This window comes from Sitophilus oryzae, unplaced genomic scaffold (genome assembly GCF_002938485.1).
Source record: "Sitophilus oryzae breed Bouriz unplaced genomic scaffold, Soryzae_2.0 scaffold_395_pilon_pilon, whole genome shotgun sequence".
Classification (NCBI taxonomy): domain Eukaryota; kingdom Metazoa; phylum Arthropoda; class Insecta; order Coleoptera; family Curculionidae; genus Sitophilus; species Sitophilus oryzae.
Window position 1 is genome coordinate 1,357,809 of NW_022146968.1, and position 27,918 is coordinate 1,385,726.

Below are 27,918 nucleotides of genomic sequence, written 5' to 3' on the forward strand. Positions count from 1 at the left end.
CGATTATTATCGTTTATGCGCATGTAGAACTACGAAATTAAGGGACAACAAACGGCAACGTTGGGTATGTGAGTTGACCAAGTAATGAAACTTAGAAGCTAGTCGAATTTCGATTAATGAGAACTGAGTGATTGAACTTTGAGAATTTATTATAATATGACTGATTTATAATTCGAATTATAATCCGATTATTATTCATAACATAACCTGATAACCTGATAATTCGATTATTGAAATAATACCATTTTTCCCATCACTAAAAAAATATTCATAAATTATGATATATTTTTTTGGTTTCAGTAACTGTCGCTCCTTAATAAACAAATAATGTAGAACCTCGAAAACTACAACGGTAATCCCGGACTCTTCCTAATATCTCGAAGATGCTTCATAGAAGTACGTCTTCAAGGAGAAGACGGGCCTCTAGGTCTGCAGCTTCATCACCTGCTCAGAACAGGAGTTCTGGTAGTAGATCTGCTGCCACTAGTCCAGGTACGTAATACCATACTATCCAAAAGAATAGAGTCAAAGACGGCTGGTGAATGACATTCAATGATAATTTTGAACCTGAACTTTTTAATGATGATTACTGCAATTGCTGCAATTAAAAATATTCTTTTTGAAATAGATTTGCTTGTCTGGAAACGCTCTGTCCTTTTTTAGCTTTCTATAATTTTTTTCGTTAATATTTGACAAGTTTTATGTCAAATTTTAGTACATAATAATAATAATAATAAATCGTCTTTATTGTACTATAAAAAAAGACAGTTACAATTTGTGGTCGAAGTTTAGCTGTAAGCTATTCTTCCACTTAACCCAAACCTAAATTACATTTCCCTATATACTCGTATACAGGGTGGTCCAAATTGTATTCCGGAAACTTCGGCGGCATATTCTGCAGATAAAAATAAGCAAAAAAGTTCGTATAAATGTATGTCCTAAAATGCTTAGTTTCAGAGATACAGAGTGTAAAGTTTCCTTTTTATTTCGATTTTTTCCAAATAATTTCTGAAGTAACGTCAATATTTGGATAAAAATTGGTGTCTGGGAGTTTTTTGATACGAGAAATTTGATTTTGATGTCAATATGACTCCTAATAGTAGGGGACGCCCCCTACATGTATTTTTACTGTTTTGAAGAGTAATAACTTTTCGTCCGTACCTGTATAAAACTGCTGAGTGAAAAACTATACATTTCCGTGACTTTTTACGTAAAAAATATCTCTTTGTAAAAATCATAACGAGCAACCGTTCTCAAGATATTTAGAATGGAAATAGTCAATACATGTTGACAAAACATAAACACGTTGAGTAGATGAGTTATTTGACTGAAATAATAAATTTGGGAAATTTTTATTTTTTTCTTAAAATTAATCATAAACTTTCTGCGAAAAATGATGATAAAACAGTTTCTGTTGAACATTTGACACAAAAACATTTCAAATTTATGATTTCAGTCTAATAACTATTTAGTCAACATGTTTAATTTATGTCAATGATGACAGGCATTGATAATTTTGAATCCAAATATCTCGAGAACCATTACTTGTAGCGATTTTTACCAAGAGATCTTTTTTACGTAAAAAAGGCCTTAAATGTAGATTTTTTTACTTAGTAGTTTTATACAGGTACGGACGAAAATTTATTACTCTTCAAACCAGTTAAAAAATACACAGGTAGCGCCCTCTACACGTAGGAGTCATATTGACACCAAAATCAAATTTCTCATGCCAAAAAACTCCCAGATACCAATTTTCACTCAAATATTGACTTTACTTCAAAAATTATTTGGAAAAAATTTAAATAAAAATGAAACTTCTACACCCTGTATCTCCGAAACAAAGCATTTTAGGACATATATTTATAGAAACTTTTTTACTTATTTTTATCTGCAGAATATGCTGCCAAAGTTTCCGGAATACAGTTCGGACCACCCTGTATATTCAATATACTTACAAAAAAAAAAACATAAATAAATAATCCAACATGATGTTAAGAAAAAATAAAATAACATGATTAACAATATGCATAGATACAATATACGATATACAATATGCATAACAGATAACAATATGCATAGATTATACTATAAGTTTATTATGTATCGGAGGTTAGGAAATATCGTTTTATATTGTACTAGCGTGTACCAGCGACTTCGTTCGGGTCGAATTAATAATTTGTAATGGTGATTATAAAGCAAAGCTAGAATTTCCATTAACATACAAACTGGATAACATTTTCTCACATTTATGTCAGCATGAGAAAAAACAATATGGCGATATTATTATATAACTTGGTAATATTTGAGGGGTAGTTTCATCTCGTTGAAATTTGACTTTCGAAAAATCCGTTTGCCAAAAATAAGCTTTTTACGTCAAGCAGTTTAAGCAGAATCGTGGTTAAGAAATTACCCAACTTTTTGGAACACCCTGTATGATTTTTTAAAAAATTTCAAAATATGTAAAAACCAAATAAATTATGCTTGTCCAAGCGTTTTCCCTAAAGACTAACCGTTTTTTAAATAACAAATATTGTAATATTTGAGGGGCGTTTTCACCCTCTTGGAATTTGAGATTCGAGAAACTCCTCCTTATCGAACCTCTCCACCCCACAGTCAATCCGTTTGCCAAAAATTAGCTTTAAACGTCAAGCAGTTTAAGCAGAACCGTGATTACTCATATTTTATGAAACACCCTGTATAAATTTATAAAAAATCTTAAAATATGTAAAACAACAAAATAAAATATACGTGTTTAAGAGTTTTTCCGAAAAACTCACCGGTTTTTAAATAAAAAATATTTTAATATTTGAGGAATAGTTTCACCCCCTTAGAATTCGAGTTTCGAAAAATCCCTTCTTATCGAACCTCTACACCCTAAAGTCAATCGGTTTTCCAAAAATCAGCTTTTTACGTCAAGCGTTTTAAGCAGGATCGTAATTAATCAATGACCAGATTTTTCGAAACACCCTGTATACATTTTTAAAAAATCTTAAAATATGTAAAAAACAAAATAAAATATACGTGTTTAAGCGTTTTTTTCGGAAACTTTATCGTTTTTTAAATAAAAAAGATTGTAATATTTGAGGGGTGGTTTCACCCTCTTGGAACTGGAATTTTGAAAAATCCCTTCTTATCGAACCTCTACACCCTAGAATCAACCAGTATGCCATAATTGAGCTTCTTACGTTGAGTGGTTTGAGCAGGATCGTGATTAATCAGTATGTCAGTCAATTAAGGATTTTATATATTAGTATAGATTTGAAGGATGTCAGTGACAGATTTTTAAATTTTTCAGGTAATGCGTTATATAGTTTTACGGCATTGTATGTAAACGAGCGACTAAAAAGCGATGTTTTATGCTTTGGCATTGTAAATTTGTTTAAAAATCTTATAGGCCTTTGTACTATTAAACTTCGCGATATTAACTTCATTACGGTGAATAAAAGTAGTTCAAACGGTGAATAAAAATAGTGAAGAGAAACTGAGAATTTTTGTTAATTTTTAACCATTTTAATTGTTTGATATATGGCGAAATGTGGCTATCTATTTACCTGGTAGACAAAACGACAACAAGAGTTTTGAATTTTCTGTAATTTATTTGCACTTAGTTTATCAAGGCTGATAAAAAATATTACAGTACGATAACTGGGACAGTACAAGAGATTCTACGAGTTTTTTCCTTATTTTATATGTCAATATATATCTGTTATACCGTTTAAATAAAGACGCCTCCTTGCATAGCATTTTTTTGTTAGATTATTGACGTGATTATAGAATCTTAAATTGACATCCAATTCCACACCAAGACTTTTTGCGGAAGAGCAAAAATTCAACGCTTCGCCATCCAACTGCAGAAAAACATTGGACCCTACAAACTCTCTTACCTTTTTTGGGGCAAAAAGTATTACCTTTGTTTTCTCAGGATTAATTTTCAGAGAGTGACTTGTAGCCTATTCTGATATTCAGCTTAGGTCATTTTTAATGTTGGCCGATGCTACTTGAGCCTCATTCAAATCAAAAGAATAATACATTTGTGCATCATCAGCATATAAAGCTAATTTAGAGTTTCTAATAACTGTTGGCATGTCCGATGTATACAGTAAAAATAACAAAGGTCCGAGAACTGAGCCTTGAGGTACACCAGATATTATTTCGGATAAAGGAGAATGTTTTCCATTTAAGGTGACTTTCTGATATCTGTTTCTTACATAATGCCCCAAAAAAGAAGAGTATCTGCAGATATGCCATAGTAATTACACTGTGCAAGTAATAGGTCATGGTTAATTGGACAAATGCCTTTGAAAAATCTAAAAGACTAAGAATAGTTGCCCTGTCGCCATCTAAAGCTCTAAAAATATCATCACTTAATCCCAAAAGTGTTCATAGTGCTACTCGCACAACAGAGTTCGGGAAAGTTTAAAAAGACGGGATCCAGTAATCTCTGTGAACTGTCAGTTATTCTAATTGGTTCATTAATTAATTGAGACATATTATAACTAGACAAACACTGACTAATTTTATTATTAGCATTTAAAATATTTACGTTAAAATCATCCCAAAAGTCGTGCTGAATCCTTTTCGAAACCCAGATTGACATTCAGGAATAATATTATGATTCTCAAGGTATTGATTAAGTTGTTTGTGTACTATTTTTTCGAAAACTTTTGAACAAACTGGCAACAAACTGATCGGCCGAAGATCAGAATACGGAACTGCGTTATTTATTTTAGGAATTGACTGCTTCTTTCCACAGTTTTGGAAAATACTTATTTTCAATGCATTTCTTGATTATATGTATTAAAAATGAACCAATTTTGAAAAAACTAAGCTTAATCATTTTAAGAGATACTCCATCTATACAACTTGAGTTGGATTTAATAGTGTTAAGTACGTTCCATATTTCCTTTTCATCGGTTAATTGAAGAGTGAAATTTAAATTGTTTTTATATTTATTGTTAGTGTAGTAATCAATTCTGCTTTGACAATCGGCACTATTTTTTGTAAAAACTGATAAATAGTAATCATTTATTTTGGTTGGGTCATTAAGCTGGTCCGGAATGCTATGATTGTTTTTGGATTTAACACCTATTGTTTTTAGATTTTTAAAAAAATTTGAAATATTGTTTTGCTGAAAGGAAAATGTGAGATAGGTTTTTTTCTCTTGACGAAGACAGGATAATGCAAAATTTCAAAGACTCTTGTAGTAATCCCAGTTAACTCTATTTGGGTTGGATTTTAATTTTAACAAAGCACGATCTCTCTCTTCAAAAATATTTTTAAGATTTTGTGTAATCCAGGGAGCTGGTGGCTTACTCACTCGTGCAGTTCTAAGTGGAGCATGTCTGGTAAAGAGATACAAAAGAGTATGATTAAAATAATCTATTTTTTTTATCAATATCACTTATTTTCAAAATATTTTGTAAGTCTATTAACGAAAGTTCACTTTCAAAATTCTCAGAACTGAAGTTTCTAAAATCTCTAAAAGTTATAAATTTTTGTTTATTTAGATTTTTGTCAGTGACAATTTCACAATATACTAATAAATGATCCGTGAAGACATCCCGGTTCATAGTGCCACTCGCACAACAGAGTTAAGGAAAGTTTAAAAAGAGGGGATGTCAGTAATGTCTGTGAACTGCCATTTGTTCTAGTTGGTTCATTAATTAATTGAGACACATTATAGCTAGACAAACACTGACTAATTTTATTATTAGCATTTAAAATATTTACGTTAAAATCACCAACCAACATAATATTATCAAATGAAGTAACAAAAGTTGATATTACATTGTCCAATATTTCTAGTGCATAAAGTAACTTACCTTTAGGTGGTCTATATATACATCCGTACAATAATGTTTCACTGTTTAACTTTATTTTTAACCACAGCTGATCAATATCAGTCGAATTTTCCAATGATAAATCAAGTGACATTTGTTCACACTTAAGGGCCTTCTTAACATATACAACGATACCTCCACCCCGACTCTGCCTGTCCTTGCGGAATATGTAGTAATTATCAAGTGAAATACACGCAGATGAAGTTTTAGTACTTAGCCAGGTTTCAGTTATAGCAAATATGTCAAAATTGTTATCAAGTATAAAATGTGATAAATCAGTAAAGACAGGCATCATAGATCTAATATTCACATGTGCACACTTAATAGTATATTTAGTAGAATTTATCATCACTTATAAAAAGTCATCATAGTTTATATTTCCTTTATAACGAGCGAGTCGTCTCTGATATATTGGACAATCCCTATCTCTTGCAGAATGATCACTTTCTTCTAAAGTAAACTTCATACAATTAGCACATTTATATTTAGATTGTTGACACTCTATAGATGGATGATTGTCAGCACACTTATGGCAACATTCTCATTCTTTACAGTATTTTGATACATGGCCGAAGCCACAACATTTAAAGCACGTAACTAAATTAAAGTATTCATAGACGTACACAGAAGTTAAGTCGATATTAATTTTTCCTCTCTTTAAGATCCATTTGTTGATCAATGGCGGTGCTTGTAAAATCCAATTCTCTTTTTTCGGATTTCTACATGGTCTTTTGGAAATCATTTTAATTTTATCCTTGATATCGCACTTTAAGTCTTCTACAATATGGTAATTATACATTTGCAACTCTTCTATAATGTCTTTATCCGTGAGTCCCCCCCCCTTGGTCGATACCGGTTATGATAAACATATGATCATTTGTCGGAGTTTCCTTGTATTTAATTTTTTGATTTTCTTTTATTGCTTGCTTTCATTTCTCTTGTTGTTCCTTGTTGTGACTTTCTATAACTATTGTTCCAACTTTTCTTTTTTGAATACTTTTAAAGCCTTCTCCTATACTTTTTGGATCGATTTCTGTCTTCAGTGTGTTGATTGTTTTTCTTGGATCTATTATACCGTCTATACTTATAACAATTTCATGTCTGTATTTTTTTTTCTGGTGTTGTCCATTGATAATTAGAATTTTCTTCTGCAACTGTCTTTTCACTTTTGTCTTGCGTTTTTCCTAAAACATTAGCGTATGTTTTAATATTCGAATGCTGAATATTTTCCATATGAAGTACGCCTTTTAATGGCTGCGCACTCCTTGCTTCACTATCACATGATTTCTGATTTCTTTGCAGAACTTCTTTTATATGTAAATTTTCTTTTTCTAAAAGGCCATGTTTGAATATCAACATTGTGAGCGCCGTGTACAAGTTATTGTGCGCATCTTGTATCTTTAAATAATTGGAGTTTTATGTCTCTATATTTTCTTTATTTGCATAATATATTTTGTCCATTTCATTAATTATTGACTGAATATAATCTTCACCTAAATTAACTTGTGGACTATTTAATTGTTCTTCCGTGTTGTTTAATAGCCTTTTCTTGAATGTTTGAGTTTCAGGAGTTGTTTCAGATCTCGGCCTTTTTGTTACTGTAGCACATTGCCTTTGGTTTATATTCTTGTTTTTTTCAAGAGGCATTCCAGGTGGAGTTCTCCCTACTGAATGCTTTGGTTTAAAAGCATCATCATCATCATGAATCATTAAAATACTTCGGCTTGGCCCATCCTGTATGTGTATAAATTCTTCATCAGGTGTTGTTTTGCATAGCTCGGCGCTATCCGGTATTCCTCTTTTTTGCTGCTCGTTTTTTGGATCTATTTTGTTTGCCGTTGATTTGAAGGTCAATGTCTCTAGAGAATGACTTCTTGTTTTGCGGATATTTTCATCGTTTACACTTTTCTTCTTGACTCTCTTAGTTTTCTCACTATCCATTTCAGTGTGCATTTGTACTGATACTCCTTAGAAGTAGTATTCACACTAAAAACACTATTTATATTGCTAAAATTAATGAAATACCACGCAGCGAAAATAAGCACGTCCGTACGCACGACTGAATTTAGGTCACTGTATCTACTACATGACGTCTAGAGTTTGAGCTGGCCAAAATTATCATCGATTTTCATCCCCCAGCCATTTTTGAAACTTTTTATTCGATCATACGGTATAATATGGTAAATTTATAATAACATTTCAACTAGGAATACATTTTACATTAAGTTAGGATCATTATTAACTACTCAACTTTAGCTAAATATCCTTTATAAGACTTCCAATTTAATATAAAAATTAATTTCAAACTTGTATTTGATAATAACGATCGATACTATCTTATACGATTAGAACGTTGAGCAATAGAACGCGTTAATCTGCTGGAATATATACAAAGAAGTTAAATTAGATATTCAAATTTTAACATGACAGAACTTTGCCTTCAGCTATACTAGGCGTTCAAAGTTGGATTGTATATGCTTTGGATTTGCAGGGAATACATCGATTTATGCTTTTGATTAAAACAGGAGATACCATGATTATGTTACAAGAATATGAAGTTTATTTGACTACTATACATATTATAACACACACATATTATAACACAGACTGAGAAATTAAAAATAAATTTATATTGATATATTTTACTAAATTTGATATAAGGATAATATTTACCTAAGAGATGGTCTGTATGATTATTTTGTAACAAAGTAGACTAAATGCATAGAAACGTAACATTGCCTTCGCTTTGTTTGTAAAAGATTTACATCATTTCATATTATGTCTTTAAACATATGGACCAGAATAAGTATGTAGAATGCAGCAGAGTTTGCATTTTTCATATGGTATTGTCATACTAATACAACCAAATTTGCCTAATGAACAAGAAATGCTTAACGTTTCGGGAAGTATATCTCTTCCAGTCGGCGTCGTAGGAAGCAAAAAAAACAAAGAACAAAGAAATAAAGTATTTAAAAGATCTAACTACAACTATTCAAGAACACTGTAGTGTTTTTTTCAACAGATACGTCTATAAAAAACGAAAAACGGGTTTTATACAGATATCTATTGAAGAAAATTAAAGTGCTCTTGAACAGTTGTAGTTAGATATTTTAAATAGTTTTTTTCTTTGTTCTTTTTGTTTTTTTGCTTCCGACCACGAGAGGAGGTATATTTCTCGAATCGCTAAGCATTTTTTTGTCCGTTAGGCAAATTTATTTTATTAGTAAACCACCGCTGACAAGTTGGTCTCCGTTGGATTAATGCAGCAGTGTTTTACAAAAAAAAACAACTATTTTATTTTGTAGATATTCTTACAGTGCAACTGGCGTAATACCCTAATACCCATAGGACTTTTTTGAATATAGTATAATAATTATTTGATGTTTTCTATTAATATTTTCATAATTTGACCACTTAGGATACACATTTAATACTTTAATTAAGGATGTTTGGTAACGATAAATAAGTCATAAACACAAACTGTTCATACGTCTCAAAAATTATGAAAAGTAATAGATGATTCCATATAAATTTGGTTTTGTGTACATTATCATAAGCAAGAATACTAAAACTTTAAATAGTCTTGCTTACCATGAAATCTCTTTGATATTTTCTGTAAAAAAAATATACGAAGCAAACCACAACAGGTAAAATTACATCTCCTAGGTTGATTTTTAAAACAGAATTATTTTAAATGTTAAGTATAAGGGTTACACAAACCATATTAGTAATATAGTATATAATGTATTAACTCAGTAACCTGAAAGGTTCGATGTCCTTTTTTATCTAAGTTTCAACTAGTAGTAGAAAATGAGAAGGCAGAAAAAATTAGGAGTTGAAAACTTGATGATAAATGTGTTGTCTGTTCATTTATTCAGAACAATATCGTTTTTTTTTTAATTTTGGATCCTGTTTACTGCGCAGTTAAATTTTTGACCACAATCTCTTAAATTCAATTTAGCCTATGACAACACTAGCGTTTTATTTCAAATGATAATACAGAATTGTAATGTGCTGCATCTGGTCGATTTTATTTTATGGTTGCCATTTAGGATGCTGTTTATAGACCCTGCACTCATTATCCGGAAAGTCTGTAAACATTCAGCAAAGATGTCTGTAAATATTTATACACTGTGTAACAGCCAAATAAAATAAATGCGTTAACAAATAGATAGAGATGTAAAAACGCTTTGACATGCTTGTATAGCTATGTCGACCATTTTTTTTCAAGAAAACATTTTCATACAAATTGTATCAACAGTGACTATACCAACTTTCTTATTCTAAATGTAAGACATGTATATTTTTAAATTTTTAAGTTTCTCACAAAATTTGTGATATATTTCATGCACAATAATAGTAAGTTGCTCAAGCAAATGCAACAAAGCGACTATTGTTCTAACGCAGTAATTACCAGCGTTATAGGCGTTTGAATTTCATGAACTAAAAATCAGAAAATTACATATTTAACAGAAGTACTCAAGATAATACTGATGATACTCCAGAAAAATATCTTAGGCAGAAGAGCACCTGGTAGGCCCAGAATCTCCTGGTTGAAAAACCTCAGAAGTTGGTTTTCCCTGTTTACAGGAGGATTATATTTAGAGTAGCAGTCACTAAAGATCGAATCCGAGGGATGTCTTACATTTGAAATTACATGAGCATTTTCTTGACAGTCGCTGGCAGTCACTCGGATCAGTCTTATGACAGTCGTTGGCATAATTCTTATGACAGTCGACTATAATTATATACAGGCAGTCTTTTTGCAGTCATTGGCAGTAAAATGATATTTCGGCAGTACATGTATATTTTCAACCAAGTGAGACACCCCTACTTCGAATCGCTTTGCTTATCGTCAATATCTGGAACGGATACACTCTAAAGAACACACAACACATATTATAGGTTATGGAAATAACAAAAAAGCAGAAATGGAAGTTGCTAGCCTTCGAATATTTAAATCTGCTACTTCGATTCCAAGGACTCTACAATCGCGAACTTAGACATGAAAGGCAGCTAAATAAGCCAGCTGTTAATACAATAGGTCAAGGTAACAAATTGGGTATTATACCGTGCTGGCAACTGTTACTCTTGGGTCGGTATTTACATGTGTGGAAGTAAATCGCATAGGGATCTTACTAAGTCGGAGTGAGAGAAATGCGACGGAGCGCTGTTGCGGCGTTGCCGGTACGCCTTTCCCTATCAAGTAAAGTAAAATCACGATTGCAAACCGCTTATTTTAAAAAGACTTCTTTTCGAAAAGATAACTAGATAAAATCATTAGAAATGTCTCTGAGAGCATCTGAAATGGAATTATAAGGATATCTTTAAGGTGTCATTTTTTTATAACGAGAAAACGTTTGTAATCGCGATAATTTAAAAACTCAACTTTTTAACACTAACACGCCATAACTCAAGAAACACTTTAGATATTGACACTTTTTTATTTTAAAGATAGGATCTTTTACAATATGTTTACATAAGTAAAAATCGATAAGGTTGTTTTCAAGAATTGTAAACACAACCCATCTATTTACTTTTAGAGCATAGAAATTTTCACCAGTCATGCAATTTTTTTATTGATAAAGATTTTCACTTACTGTCTACGAAGAAAATACAGCAGAAATATTAACAAAGTTTTTGAAAAAACTGCAATCAATTATTTCTAATAGATTTCGAGATATCGATTTTTGAATACAGAGTTCTAATAGCCCGACCACTGTCGAAAACCAACTCAATTCCACTTATTTTTACCAAAAATGCAAGTGTTTCTAGCTTGCACTTAAAAATTTTCAAGCTATAGTGAAAATTAAAACGACTCGTTAATAAATAAACAAATAAAGTATCACGAGACGTAATTAAATCGTGAAGCTGAACGTATGATGTACACCTCTCCCTAGAACTTTAAGTACTGACAGAGGTACTGATTGGGTCGACTGGGGTCGACCGGTCAACTGCGACAAATCTGCTATATCCCCTTCCACATCTCTAGCAATGTGCACAGTTTTTCGATTCATTTCATACGTTTGGCAACGTGTTTACTGTTCTCTCTTTGTTCAATACATCGTAAACGCATTGTACTCTTCTTACATACGGAAATCTCAACCCAAGACTAACCTTTGCCAGCCCTTAGTACTTGATGTTTGACGAAGCCACTTTACACTTGTAGCCCATTTGTTCAATCTTAGCCAATTATCGGCTCTTCCAACATTAAAGGAAGAAAGTGGTAGTTGTCCATGAACTAAGGAGATGAAGAACTATTGAAAGACTATTTGAGAAGAAAGTATTAGCTATTGTTAAGGCGGATTCTCACGACTCGTGTACCTACTTGTACATACATTTGTTATTAGAATATACCTGCCATGTCGTATGAGCGGTTTACTTGTGCAATTATTATTCACTAGCCGCGCTGCGTCGCGCATGAGCGCCAAGTAAGGTTGTTTACAAAAATAGTATACTTGCCAAGTACGCAAATATTGGCGTACTTGCCAAGTATACAAGTCGTTAGAATGCACCTTTATACGACATACCTTATATAAAAAGGTTTGTTGAAAACAAAAAACTACAACTAACAACTAAATTATAAACAAAAAAAAAAATAAATAAATATAGCCGGGTCGCTAAGTAATGGTTATTTTTTTTAAGAATGGTATGTCTCTATTATCTCTATTATCAATCATCTGTACAGGGTGGCTCGAATTCGACGCTCATTGGGATTTCGGAAACTTTTTTATTTTTAAATAGAGGCAAAGTTGCGCAATTTGATGCTCAATAAAATGCCGTTTTGCATTTTTATTTTTTATTTTTTTTTGCATAAAATATTCTTGTGATGGAATTTTCTGTACGAGACGTCGGCAAATATCAAAGTGGCTATATATAGTGTTTTAAGAGTGATGAAAGGATTTAATTAAATTGAAAAAAAAATCAGATCCGTATTTAAAAAAATTAAGTTGATGATGGTCGCCAGAAGCCGAAGCGTCATAGTCAATATTTAATCACACAGAGTTATAGAGCAGAAAAAGTGGCCTTGAAAATGTGTTTTTCATTTTAAGTTATCTTAACAAATAAAGCCAGGAAACAATAGAAAACAAAATTGAAAATTCCGTTTTTTTTTTCGAATATATTCGGAAGTATTCGGAATTTTTCAAAATGCAATACGGCATTTTATTTAGCATCAAATTGCGCAACTTTGCCTCCATTTAACCCATCCTGTATCTCTTACGGTTTCCGAAATCCCAATGATGAGCGTCGAATTCGAGCCACCCTGTACAATTATTGTTATGTGGAATTTCTTTGGAGCGATTTTTTTTTCTGACACGACTAGCAGTATGTTACTGTCATATGGTGAGACAATAATTTAAAAATGTCACTTAATATTTGTGAAACAATGTCTTGAATCTTGTGAAAAACTTAAAAATTGAATAGTACAGATGGTGTTGCATTTGAAACAAGGGAAAAGCGGTATTGGTTACGCTGGCGGTATTACATACGAATGAAATATTAGCTATCAGCTGATATTTCATTCGTATGTATAATTATCAGCTGAGGTGAAATACCCCCTTCCCGCTTTATGAGTTGTATATTTTTAGGATGATCTTATTCGTTCTTCTTTACTACAGATTTTCAATTTCATTCTGATGTTTTTGGCATATTCTTTTACGATCTTTATTGATACTTGCTTGTAAATTTGAGTGCTGAGTTTAAGATATTCTAAAAATATAATCATACATTATTTTATAAACTTTATTAGGTCAATCACTATCTAACTACAGGTTTGCCTATGGATATATGGAGTATCATAGTTACAAATGATTAGTAAAATTGAAGAGTGCCCTGAAATACGTGAAGACTTTTTGAAAGTTATAGGCTTCCAATGGAATAATTATAATTAACCTGTCAATAATTTTTAAATTAGAAATATAATTTAATAATATTTCTTTCGCCATTTCAACAATCATATTCCGTAAAATATTTTTTGTCATACGCTCCCAAAAACAGCTATTTTACGGACTCATTTCAGTCCGTAAAATGTTTCTTTTTCGGCCTAGGCCGTAAAGGTCGTCATGGCAACCTTTATGGACTAAAATGTCTAAATTCGTTATTTGGTTGTTTTATTTTGTCATTCGAAATTTGTCACAAAATCACATAAAATTATACATATATTTATAATTAAATTATTAAATACTAACAATATCAAAAGCTAAGTTATTTGTTTAAAGTAAGTACCTAGGTACCTATTTAAAAGAGGCTTTTAAATTAAAATATTCTTAAATTACAGTCACAAACAAGACATAATCATGTGGTACATTTTTTGGCCTAAGACAAGCATATTTTCTATACAACTCAACTGGATTGACAACGTTCCCTTCGTTCACCACCGGAAACACTCTTTTGATATTAGTTTTTGTATCCGCAAGGGTAACTAAAAGGCAGCTGTTGTCTTTTCTATGATGTCTTGCACTCGTAGAGAGTACAATTCTTCTCTTCTACATGCTCCACAAAGGCCAATGACAAGAGCTACCTAAAATCAAATACAATGGAATAAGAAACCATCTATATATTTTAAAAATCATTATCGCAAACTTACCTTAGTAAGTAAATAAGTTTCATCACTAGCCGTGGCCAAAAAATCACCGATCTCTTTTATGGACAAAACCTTAGACTTTTTAGGCTCGTAACCAACCGAATTCCTCTTCAAAAAAGCAATAAGTTTTGGAAATTTGTCAATATAAATATCTTCTTTAACACTTAACACTGCTCTCAGCATGGAATATTTCGACCAAATTGACGATGGTTTGAATGTTTGTGACTGTAATTTAAGAATATTTTAATTTAAAAGCCTCTTTTAAATAGGTACCTAGGTACTTACTTTTCGTGGAAATAATTTAGCAATACATCTTCATTTACAACGAATACGCCATTTTTGTCTTTCCATTCATTAAAAACATCATATTCTTTCTGGTAAATGGCACGAGACTTCACAGGAAGTAAATCCAACACGATTTCTTTGGCCTTATTAGCAATATGTTCGGGATTTTGGAACATTTTAAAATTGTTGATGAATTTGTGTGATTTTGTGACAAATTTCGAATGACATGTCAAAATGCGATGAAATAAACAAACTCGTTACTAAGATATGAATTTATAAGCCAACTTTTTCAAACATTATAATTTCAAATATGGAAAATTTGCAAATATGCGTTCTAAAAAACTGTAAAAAGCGTATGACAAAAAATAGTGTATGTAACACGTACCTAAATTATGTTTTTTAGGACTCATCTACTATTTCGGACTCGGCTAACGCCTCGTCCGCAAACAGTAATGATTCGTCCTAAAAAACATCATTTTAGGTACTAGTTACATAAATAGCTATTACATTATAGAAGCACTTTATAAAACTAAAATCAAGTCTCCTAAAAAATACCGAAATTATTTAAAGATGAAAAGTTTAAACTAACTAAAAGTATTAAGACTACCTATTTTTAATACCTTTTTTTAAATGCAATATATATTATACTTTATCATATTGTATCATGCAAGTATAAATTAAATAAATACCATGCAGTCAATGTTCTTACAAATATTGTTTATATTAATAGGTCGAAGGGCAAGTATCGCCGTCTCTCCGATAGATGGAAATAGAACAGCAGGCTTAATACCACCTGAAGTAAGTCGCAGTCCTAGACACAGTATTATACCGGATATTGCTCTTATGGAATCTAGAGAAGACAGGGAAAGAAGTGATGAGATAGAGGAACCTACGTGTAACAGGTTAGAATATTTTAGAATGTATAAAATGAATAGAGAAACGTATCTTTTCTTATTCTATTTTCAGAGTGAAAACGTTAGTTTTCGAACCAAACCAAAACGTTAGTTTTTCATTTTTATCGTATCATTCAAATTCTATTAATATCAATTAATATAAACGGTTAAACCGTTTTATACCGGGTGCGTCTCAAAAGTGGATCACCCTTATAACATTTACATTTTTTCGGCAATTTTATTAACATTTGAAATTGTCACAACACAACAAGACGCCTAGTTCGAATTATTTTTCACTTATTTTTTACTACCCAAAACAGCGTTACATCACACAAACCTCGTACCTGAGTGTTTTATAGTATCAATAAAGTAAAGCAAAGTAAAGATTTCAGTTAACGTCTCCTTTTTGCTGCCAGGGCTAATCTGGACGGGGCCTACTTTGTTTACGCAGAATCCGAACCGCGGTCCTCGGCCATATCATGGTCGATGGCCTACCGACTTGGCAAGTGTCTAAATCGACTCTTACTCACGAGATATCCGATCTCATCCTGCCTCGAACCGGCGTGAATGAGCAGTGTGTGTCAATAGATTTTACACTTTTGCCATTTTTTGACAACAGCACGATACAGAGTTTCGAACCGGTCACCCATCCATCCACTACTATCGCCTTACGTCGCTTAACTTCGATGTTCTAATGGAAACCGGTGTTTTGACGTAGCTGGGCCGTTGCCATAGTCTCAATAACTGCACTAGCAAAAAACTGAAATATTTAAATATTATGACAAATCCACGATTTCAATATTATTTTAATGCGATCAACATGACGGCGCGCCGCCATGGCCAAAAAGCCATTTTAACCCCACTAGTTCCTAGATTTTCTTATAATCAGCCTAAGCGCGGACTTTTGTTTACTTCATCAGCTGTTCATCGTTAGATATTCGGTTAGATTCTGTATTTATATTTTGTCAGTTGATTTTTGGTATTATTTGTTATTGTAGTGCACAAAACTAATTATTTTGCTGTTTAAGTGACATAAACTACTACCAGATACTCTCTGTTTTGCATTAAAAAATAGAAAAATTACACGTTTTGTAAGTGATGTAACCTAAAGATGCCCATAAATTTTTTATTTATCATAATTTTTCTCTGTTTTTTGAAGAGTCCAACAATTCTTCAATTAAACTTTAGTGGAGTGCTATGCCTTATCTTTGTTGTGTTCCTTGTTGCAAGGGTAATTACCCTGGGCAATCCAAAGTGTCCTGTTTTAGTTTTCCAAAGAATCCTCAAGAACAGGAGAAGTGGATATGAGGTATAAAACGAGAAAACTTCAGACCAACAAAGGCATCACGGGAAAAACATTTATTCTATGAGCTTTAGTATTAATATTGTTGCCTCTTGTAGGTGTGCGATTTGTTTTGCAAAACCGGTTTGTTTCCTTTAGCTCCGACACTTGAAGAAAACTTGCCGGTATCCTTTTTCAATGTTCAACTCCTGACGTCCGTCTGGTAAGCCGTTCACTGAATCCGCGTATCGTGTGCCCTGAGTATTCTGAGAGAGCCCAAAATTATAGCCTTCTGCATACTTGCAGCTAGTCGTTATGCTACATGTTGGTAACATGTTGGTATCAGTTTCAGTTGTTGGAGCAGGGTGTCTTTTACTCCTTCTAAACTTTCTATCACTAGCACCACCAATCTTACAGAATGATCAGCGTACATTCTGTGCATTTGCTCCAGGAGTTCCTGGTACTTCTCCCTTTGTTCCTCTTCTTTGCTGGTGATGTTCTTCTCTGATAGCGCCGAGAATTCTATGACATAAATTATTTTCTTCATTAGATCCTGAAGAAGTATGTCTGGTCTGTTCGCCCGTATTTGTCCGAAGGCTTGGAATGGGTAGTTCCAGTAAATCTTGCTTGTTGCGTTTTCCACCATGGACTACGATTTCTTTCGTTGTTTGTGGTAGCACTGGTGTTTCGTCAAATCCATGCATATGACGAAGGTGATAGTATATCCCCATCAATGCGGCGTTATGGCGCTGTGCTCACCAAATCATCTAAGTGAAGAAAAACAGCAAACTATGAATTTTATAATTGAGCAAACAAAATTAATCCTTGTTATACATAATAACACTTTAAGGTATACATGGGAAACATTACTTTTCTGTAGTTTATTACAATCAATTTGTAGAATTTGTAGAAAAGTAGTAGAATTGTTAAAATGTGGGACCGAGAAATTGCGCTGGCGCCTGGCAGAGCTGTTCAACCAGTGCTGTCTGCAAAATAAACTACCCCAAGAATGAAGAGTGGCTCATATAGTGTCTATCTTTAAAAAGGGAAATCGCAACGACCCCGGTTGTTATAGAGGCCTGAGCATTAACAGTTCAGTGAGCAGGCTTTATGGAAAAGTTCTGCAGGGTAAGCTCAGGGATAATATTGGTGACAAAATATCGGAAGATCAAAACGGATTCACACCGGGGAAATCTTGCACAGATAACCTCTTTGTCCTACAGCAGGTGATGGAAAAAAAGATAGCAGTAAATCAAGAAGTCCATCTAGCGTTTATTGATTTGGAGAAAGCGTACGACTCTATTCCTCGCAACAAGATATGGGAAGCCTTGAATGTTTTAGAAGTAGATAGACCCCTACTTAAGATAATAAAATAGCTCTATAAAGAAAATAAAGCGTACGTTACAGTTGGACACAGGCTATCCAATCCAATAAATACCACAAAAGGGTTGCGACAAGGATGCAGCTTATCACCTCTAATCTTCAATGCTTACGTTGAAGTAGCCCTTAGGGAATGGAAGAGGAGATGCCAAGGCATGGGAATACCCATTGAGGAAAATACACTGTTTACTCTGAGCTTTGCAGACGATCAGGTCCTGATTGCGCAGGACTCTTTCGATCTGGAGTTCATGACTAAGAGGCTTTACCAAGAATATAACAAATGGGGACTTCAGGTTAGTTTAAAAAAGACAGAATACTTAGCTGTCAATTCCAACGCTTGTTTTGAAGTCTTCATAGATGATAACGTCCAGATTCAACAAGTAAACAAATTTAAATACCTGGGTGCTACTATCAACTACGAGGGTTTGGGCAAAGAAGAAATATAATAGTAATAATAATAGCTCCCCTATATAGCGTTTAACGCCTTGGGAGTAGCAAGGTACAGCTTGCTATACTAGAGCCGTTCGGTATACAAGGAAGGTAATGTGGCTAGCACTACGCTTCAACCGCCTATTATTTCAACAGCAAAAAAGAAATACAAACCCGAATTCAGAAGAGCAAACAAGTTATTAGTTGTCTTAATAGCCTCTGGTGGGACCGAAACTTGTCTGCAACAACTAAAAAGAGACTTGGACGAACATTGGTGGAGTCAGTTCTTTGCTATGGTTCAGAGCTATGGACTTTGAGTGCAGATACGAAGCGCAAAATCCAAGTTGTTGAAATGTACTATCTTAGAAGGGAGCGCAGGTTTGGAAAAAAAAGACAAACATCGAGGTCAGGCGTATCATGAATGCATCGGAGGAGACAGTGCTAGATCGAATTGAAAAATCCAGTCTAAAGTGGTTTGGACATGTTCTACGTATGCCGGAGAACAGGTGGTCAAGAAAAGTTTTTCAATGGACTCCCCAGGGTAGAAGAAAGAAAGACAGACCTAGAAAATCCTAGAACGGAACTGTTAAGGAAGCAATGGAAGCTCGTAACCTAGAAGTTGATGACGCACTAAATCGAGACGTGTGGCGTAGGGTGACGGGAAGGCAGCAATAGGCTGTAGTTGGAAGAAAGTATCAAATACTTTTACCAAATCCCGTTTATATATATATATATATATATATATATATATATATATATATATATATATATATATATATATATATATATATATATATATATATATATATATATATATATATATATATATATATTACAATCAATTTCCCTTCAGGCTTATAATTTTCTAAGAAGTTCTAATTTTCTAGTATTACCAAGTACAAAAACATTAAAAAGCTTATGTAGCAGTTTTAAGACTGATCCAAGTAATGAAGGCGATGAACATTTTTTAGAGTATGCCTCTAAAAAATTTAAGCATCTAGAAGAAGATGACAAATTAGTAGTCCATATGCTAGATGAAATTCATCTTAAGCCATTTTTAGACTTTAAGGGTGGAAGTATTGTTGGAAATGCTCAAAATTACAAAGAGATTGCAACTGGAGCCAGTGTATTCATGTTAAATAGTTTAAAGTCGAATTATAAAGAAGTGGTTCATATTTTGCCAGTACAAAAACTGAAAGCAGAATTTTTGCATGAAATCTTAAAAAAGGTAATTTCAGGATTAGAAGATATTGGTTTTGAAATTCTCGTGGTAGCTACAGACAACCATGCGCTAAATAGAACAGTTATGTCCTTATTTGAATGCCCACCACAACTAAAAAACATATACAAACAACCCAAAGACCCAATACGGCCTTTATTTTATGTTGTAGATATAGTGCATATCATCAAAAATAATAAGGAATAATTGGATAAACCCTAAGTTACAAGACATGATATACCCCGACTTTAACTCAGATAATTTTATAAAAGATATTGCCTTAGATTACAATTAGATTGCTTAGATATTGCCTATAAAAGATAAAACTTAGCCTTAAAGCTTTAATTCCACATCTATAGAACGCCAAAGTGTAAATAAAGCTTGTTTTACAAATTTTTAATTCGGTGATGGTAAATGCCTTGCGGGAATTAGGTCCGAAAGTACCTTACAAAATTACGAAGACACGGCTAGTTATATTGAAATTATAAATAGGTGGTGGGATATAGTTAATGTAAAGACCAGGCTTAAAGGATTAAGAAGTCTTAACGAATACCGACAACCTGTGACTAAAAATTCACCACATACATATATTTAAATTTTTAGAATATTTTATCAGTTGGCTAAATAGGTGGCAAAATATTAGTAGTAATAACGGCAAATTAACTAAAAATACACATTTAGCCGTTACCAACACCACAAAAGGTATAATTAAAATTGCAAATTTACTTCTTGACAAAAAAGGTTTTAATTACATTCTTTTGACAAACCTACAGACTGACAGATTAGAAGTGAGATATAGCAAGTACAGGTAATGGACAGTATAATCACTGGTATAATTAGTATTGTATTTTGCAGGCACACAGTATCATGTTTGCTTGAGACAAATTGAGTCTGAAAAGAAGCTTAGGATACAGAATATGATACCTTATTATAAATTAAAAAAAAAATTGGAGACATCAAGATATCAAAAGAGGATATTAAATCTTTTTTAAATAATGATATCGACATCGATTGTGAAAATATTAACGAAGATCACATTCCTTTTTCTTTAAGGAAATTAAAGACTGACGATATTTGTCTTGGTAGTGTTTCTAAGAGAATATGGCCCTCTCTCATATACATTTCAGGTTATGGTGCCCATCTATCATAAAAAATATAATTGTGAATATTGTAAAGTGTTTTAACAGAAGGTAGTGAAGACTCTTTGTTTCACACTAGCTTAATTACCTGTAATAATCGTGGAGGATTATTATATCCTAGCGAAAGTGTTTCTGTATGTTCTGCCTTTTATAATATTAATATTAATATATAAAAACTAAAAATTTTTTGTTTCAAAAAATGAAGACAAATCGAAAGCAGAAAACTTTAAGGCACATAGAAATTTATTAAATGCATTAGTCAAAACTGCCAAAAAAGTATACTATAACAACTACATTAGTAATAATATCCAAAAATAGGGAGAGTCTTTGGAGTTACGTCAAAAACATAACTGGGAAAATGAAAAAATCCAAAATAGAAAACAGTATTAAAGAGATAGTGAGCAATAAAAAACAAATAGCTGATGCTTTTGATAATCATTTTGAATCTGTGGGCGAAAATCTTGCAAAAAAAACTGTAATATTACACACCTATACAACAAATGAAAAATCATTAAGCAGCTCCATATTTTTTACCCCTACTGATGAATCTGAAATAGATAGGATAATATCGAATATGAAAAGTAAAAAATCTCCGGGATATAATAAAGTTACCATTGATATACTACAATTAATTTCGCCATATATAATAGTCCCTCTAAAACACATTTTGAATAGAAAAAGGAGTATTTCCCAAAATTTTTAAGGTGGCTGTTATAAACCCAATATACAAAAGCAATTGTCATACGGATGTATCCAATTACAGACCCATATCTTTTCTGTCGATATTTTAAAAAAATTTTGAGAAGGTTCTAAAAGTGAGAATCAACAGTTTCTTTGAAAATAACAATATCATATCTCCAAATCAATATGGATTTCAAGAGTATCAACCCAAGATGCAATTTTACATTTAACCGAAGAAATATATAAATCATTGGATTCTAGCACACCAGCCCTTGTATTATTTTTGGACCTCAAGAAGGCTTTTGATACGGTGGACCATCAAGAGCTTCTGAAAAATTTTAATATGTTGGTTTTCGAGGGAAACCTTTAAGTCTTATGGAGAGTTTTCTAGCCGACAGTACACAAATAGTGAAAATAGAAAATGAATTTAGTAAACCTAGCATAGTTAAATATGGAGTCCCACAGGGTACTGTTTTAGGGCTTATTTTATTCAATATTTATATAAACAACTTATTTCATTTACCTTCTGATGGGAACATAATTGGGTTTGCCGACGATATTGCCATATTTGAGACCCACCACGCATTATTCATTTTCTAAGCAAAAAACGAATGACAGTAAATTTTGACAAAACCTGCTTTATACCATTCGGCATTTAGAAAGACGTCTACCTCTTTTTGAAAATTTAGAGGTAAAAAAGTACTCATGGTATTGTGTGAATTACACGATAAGAAGAGCAGTAAAAGTGAAGTATCTGGGTATTTTTATCGACAGTCACTTACGTTGGGATCATCAAATTACTTATATATGCCAAAAATAAGAAATTTATTAGCCATTTTTAAACACCTAAGAAATATTCTAAATATGAAAGATCTCCAGATATTGTACCATGCCTTGGTTGAATCGCATTTGACATATGGAACAGTGGCTTGGGGTGGAGCCAGTAACACACTCATACATAGACTACAGGTACTACAAAAATGGATCTTAAAAATAATTCATTCTAGAGTGAGAACATATCCAACATAGACACTATTCAGGGAATCCGGTGTTCTGGACATTAAACAGCTCTTCTGTCGTGATTTACTTATCACACAGTACACTCATAGAACAAGATTATCTCAAAGGAATCATCCCTATGAGACACGCAATAAAAAAATGTCCAGTTGCCTAAATCAGTAAGAACACATACACAACATAGCTTCTATTACCTTGGACCAAAATTATATAATATGATACCATTTGGATATACCTAATATGATACCATTGGAGCCTAGAACTACATCCTCTATACAGACCTGGTCATTCAATTACTGTGTATAGGATTTTAATGGATACGACAGGGAATAATACAAATGACCGGTTGACAGACAGAGACACAAAATAAGAGAGGGGATACAGTGCTGCCGGTTCGTAAGCGTGTAGGCAGGATTAAGAATGAGCATGGTGGGAGCACAAATCGACTCCGATGCCGATGACAATTCGAGACTGCTCTCAGTGTTGCCAAATAAACTTCCTCTAACAACCTCTGCATAACTAATAGCATATTGTCAAATAATATCAATAGTTAGAATAGTTTCCGTTTTCTGGTTAGAATTTTTGTTGTAAATCTCAATAAAGAAAAATTACATATTTAAAAAATAAACTAGTCAAAACAATTATCGCATATTTTCTAAAAATAATGTTAATTTTAAAAACAAGACATTTTGAATTCCCTGACTTACGATTTTAAATAGTACGGATACTGTGAAGGAAAATTCGATAAAATAAGCCTACGCGCAGACCTGTAATTTCTAGTCGACCGAATATTTAGTTGCAAAAGTGAAAACAATACATACTTGTGAAGTCGATCGGCCGACTATTTGATTGCATGTGAGCGCGGCTCCATAAGAATATATTGGTTACAAATATGCAACTAAATAGTCGGCCGATTAAAATTGCCTGTCAGCGCATAGCCTAAGGCTACGCAATGTAATCAAATATTGGGCCGATCGGCTCCATAAGAATGTATTGTTTTCACTTTTGCAACCATGTCCAAAGTCGGCCGACTAAAAATTACATGTCAGTGCATACCCTAATTATCCTAAAAAAAACTCACAAGAGAAAGGCAGAAAAATGCATGCCTCAGTTAGAAATATGTAATAATTACTTTTATTCAAATATGCGATAATTGTTTTGAGTAGTGTATAATTATTAAAAGATATTTTCTGATGATACTATTAGAAATGCCAAGTTTGGGAACAAAATTAAATGCACACACTAAATTTTGTCTAAAAAATATGTTTTCCCAAAATTTACTTCTATGATTTAAATTTTAATTCTTACTAGATTTAGGGAAGTTTCCTAGGCCTGGCAACTATGACTAATACTTTGACCGTCTTCATATTAAGAGATTCCTTACTTCTTCCCACCTGATTCCCACTACTTGATTTGTCATAGCTGATTGGTCTCATCCCCCAACTCTAAAATTTAGAAGCCATGAATTTCTGTCGCGACGTGTGACACATCAAACTCTTGAGTCATAGGCGTACTAATATTGTATTTCCATTTAGATTTAGTATTACAGCCAATTATGTTTAAAAGTTTTACTTATGAGTTCTGTAAAATTTAATTTATTAGAATTTTTATAAGAATCGTTTTATGATAGACAAAGTTTAAGACGGAAAGAGTTTAACAATTTATTTCTCACATATTCTATCTTTACTGTCAGCTGGCCGATATTTTAAGTACGCAACGATTACAAAGATTTACGCAATGTCTTCACCATGCGGTTTTTAACCCTCATACTCAGTATGCGCTGACGCATTGATTTGATGCGTCCATGCATCCATACACGCATAGTGAGTATGATGCGTCGTGATGGTCGATGCATTGTGGAGATGCGAGGCATTGTCGATGTGGTTCGTGGATGCGATTCGTTTGTTCGTCTGGAAATTCGTCCATTTTGTTCGTTATATTTCTTTTAATGGTTCGTCCAAAAATCGATATTCTGTCAAATCGCCGCACAACCTATCGCACGGACGCATTCGCGCAACAAATCGACTTATCGACGAACCGTGTCAGTGCATGGTAAGTATTGGTTTTTATTATAATGCTGTATAGCTTACTGTAACACTAAATAAAAACTATACATTTGTATATTTATAGTTCCAGTTGTGCTACCTTTTGAGGGCAGTGAAATAAATGATTTATTTATTAATATTGAATTTCTGCGGACTGGTGTAACTAGTGTTACAACGGTTAATAATGTTATAATATGAAATATACCTACTACCTATTTTGTTTAATATTGGTACAGAAAACTTATCAGTATAAAGTTTTACTTATCTTTAGCTTTTTTAATGCTGTTTGTAATCCTCTATGTCTATAATAATGGACAACGAGTAATAAGTAATTCTGAATATATCTATAAGAACTTTTAGTTTTAAGTACGCCTATGACTGAAATGCAACGCCCACCGTCTCCTTCTAGTCAGCGGCCATAATGTCAGGGTCCATCATTGTCAAGGATGAGTAGAGATAAATAAATTTAAATTTATAAATTTTAGGGTCTGCTCTATTCTAACATGTAACAAATATTTATTGATGGATAAGTACGGCAGAGATGTAATAAAAAAAGCCGTTTTGTATGAATACCGAAATGGCATTTGAAGAACATATTATAATCAAATTGAATTGACAATAAATTTATGTGTCCGTGTTTTATAAGCCGTCTGCAGAAAATTGACAATAGTAATAAAAAGATGACTCACGGCAATGTTTATCCCAAATTAGAAATCGATAAGAGTTCTCATTAATAATAGTAATGTGGATATATTTCCCAGAACTTACTTTAACTTTACTTAAAAATTACTTTTTTAAATTTGTACTAGTTTATAGCACTTAACAATATAATCAATCATTTTTCTGTCATCAATATATCATATACACCTCTATAATTATTTAATACATAATCTTATACTGATTACAATAATCGACATGTCAACAATAGAATTTGCGCTATTTACTACGTTATGTAATTAATTGATTATCTGTCATATTATGTAACTGCGGATGTACGTCACTAACGTAATAAAGAAGCAAAAAATATAAACCAATAAATACCCAACAATAATACAACACCAACCACAACCAATAAATAAACTAACTAAAAGGTTAGTTTATATTTAATAATACGTGGCTTTGGGTGTCAGTTGTCGTGTATATGAAGAGTACAGTCACCATTTTCAGTACAATACGATATACTGAGGGAGAAAAAAACTATATAATACAAGAGAAGAATGCGAAGTTTATTACCTATCCACTTAAGCCGGATCGGTCGATAATAGAATTTGCGCTATTTACTACATTATGTAATTAATTGATTATATGTACACACGGCTTTGGGTGCTGATTTGCTGTCCTCCATTCGCGAATTTTAAGTTCCAGAGCTTTACGCTCTGGGCTACTCGAGAACGGTTCTGAAAGGAGCTGTGCGCGATAGCCTGGTGCCTTCATATGGCGCAGAACAGTTCTGAACTTTATGACTCAATTGAATGGAGTGAGAGTATTGCGTTCTTGAACAGTTCAGAGCTGCACAGCTGCGTGAATGGAGGACAGTAATTGTCGTGTGTATGAAAAGTAGAGTCAATGTGTTCAGTGCAATACCATATACTGAACAAAGAGAGAAGAGTAAGAATTTCCCAAGCGCATGAAGTAAAACGTCGGATTAAGTGGATATAATAAATTTTTTTTTCGGGATTTTTTTCTCTGCGATTTACAACATCGCCATAGCGATTCACTTCTACACATTGCCACGCCCTTTCTAATTTGAAGTTCAATAAAACACAAGTTTACTTAATTAGGATGAGTTGCATAGAGGCCACTAGCTTTTTAATTTTAACAGCCGGGTGGTCGGGGTTCAAAGATATTAATAAAAGGGCGCCACGAGATTATACTCTATGAACTCGGCAATAAAGATGTAACTATTAAGTAGACTTCAACACTAACCTCGAACTGTTGAGTGCAACTATCATGTACTTCAAATATTCTATAACTATTTGTACTTAAGTGACTCTAACTTAACTATGAGACTAGACTGCAAATAATACTACTAAAAATATTTAAGCAATTTATGGAAATATCAAAAAGGTTAAATGTATAAAGAAAATGATGAAATGTATATGAAATGAAGTAAAGTTTAAATCGATAAGAATAAATGAAAAATGAAAATGGTCTAAGCTATACTAAAACTAAGACGTCATCCCCCTTAACTTAAACTAAGTATGCTCATAGGGCGCAATACAAATAGCAAATCTAAACCTAACTAAAATCTAAACAGTCTTACTCTACTCGATGTGACATACTTGAAAACAACTCGGAAGTTCCCCCGGCTGAGCTACGGTGTATAGTTACAGGGTGGCTACGGCGGTGCACAGCAGCTCGGTGTACTGTCACTGGAGTCCACGGATGTCAGCAGACGTACGGATGCCAGCCAGGTGTAGGACTTCAAAAGGTGAACATAAAAAACCCTAAATAACATTGGTTGTCTTAGAAAAGAGCCCCAATTATAGAACAAGGACTAGCACAACGTGTAGGAGTTAATAAAGGTAATAAAGAAGGACTAATCAAATCTGAACTTTACCTCAACGAGGGTTTATGATGTCCAACGGGTAACTCTACACACGGGCAACAGGAACGGATGGAATTCTGGACTGTTCTGTGTTGTACGGTCTGGATCGGTCTTCTTGCTCTACAATTACGAACAACCAAATAAGACTTAAGAAAGATAACACTCAACTAATTTTTCTACACCACGTGGGCGTGGAAAAGTCGAAAACCAGACAACAATATGAACAAAAATCAGTTGAGCATTGACTTAGAATATGCAGAAGAATTATAGCATACCTTGGAACTGTTCGGGGACTTCTTGGGCACGTGGAATCGGAATATCGGTCGGAAAAAGGCTATTTTAATCCCATTATGGAAATTGGTCGGTGGTCCATGTAAATCCCACAAAATACAACCACGTCTCTGACCAAATGTGTTCCGGAAGACTTAATCCTTCACTAGGAAGACCTGCTAATCACCAACAGGGAATGATTCACGGAACGGCAGCCAGTTCTTCACGACGACACTCTTCAGCCGGGGAGTACACAAGAAGTGATGCAAGGATTCGATTTCCTTTACAAAATCAGATTTCAACCGG

The 27,918-nt window shown here is 33.2% G+C and overlaps 1 protein-coding gene across 1 annotated transcript in view; it reads left to right on the plus strand.

Annotated features, from left to right (window-relative positions):
- Nucleotides 1–27,918, plus strand: part of LOC115885527 (peptidyl-prolyl cis-trans isomerase CYP95-like) — a 541,467-nt gene that overhangs the window by 194,554 nt on the left and 318,995 nt on the right. Inside the window, exons 3-4 of the mRNA XM_030904483.1 lie at nt 301–492; nt 15,440–15,611. Coding sequence (XP_030760343.1) covers nt 384–492; nt 15,440–15,611 — 281 coding nt within the window. The 5' untranslated portion in view covers nt 301–383. The remainder of the gene's footprint in view (nt 1–300; nt 493–15,439; nt 15,612–27,918) is intronic.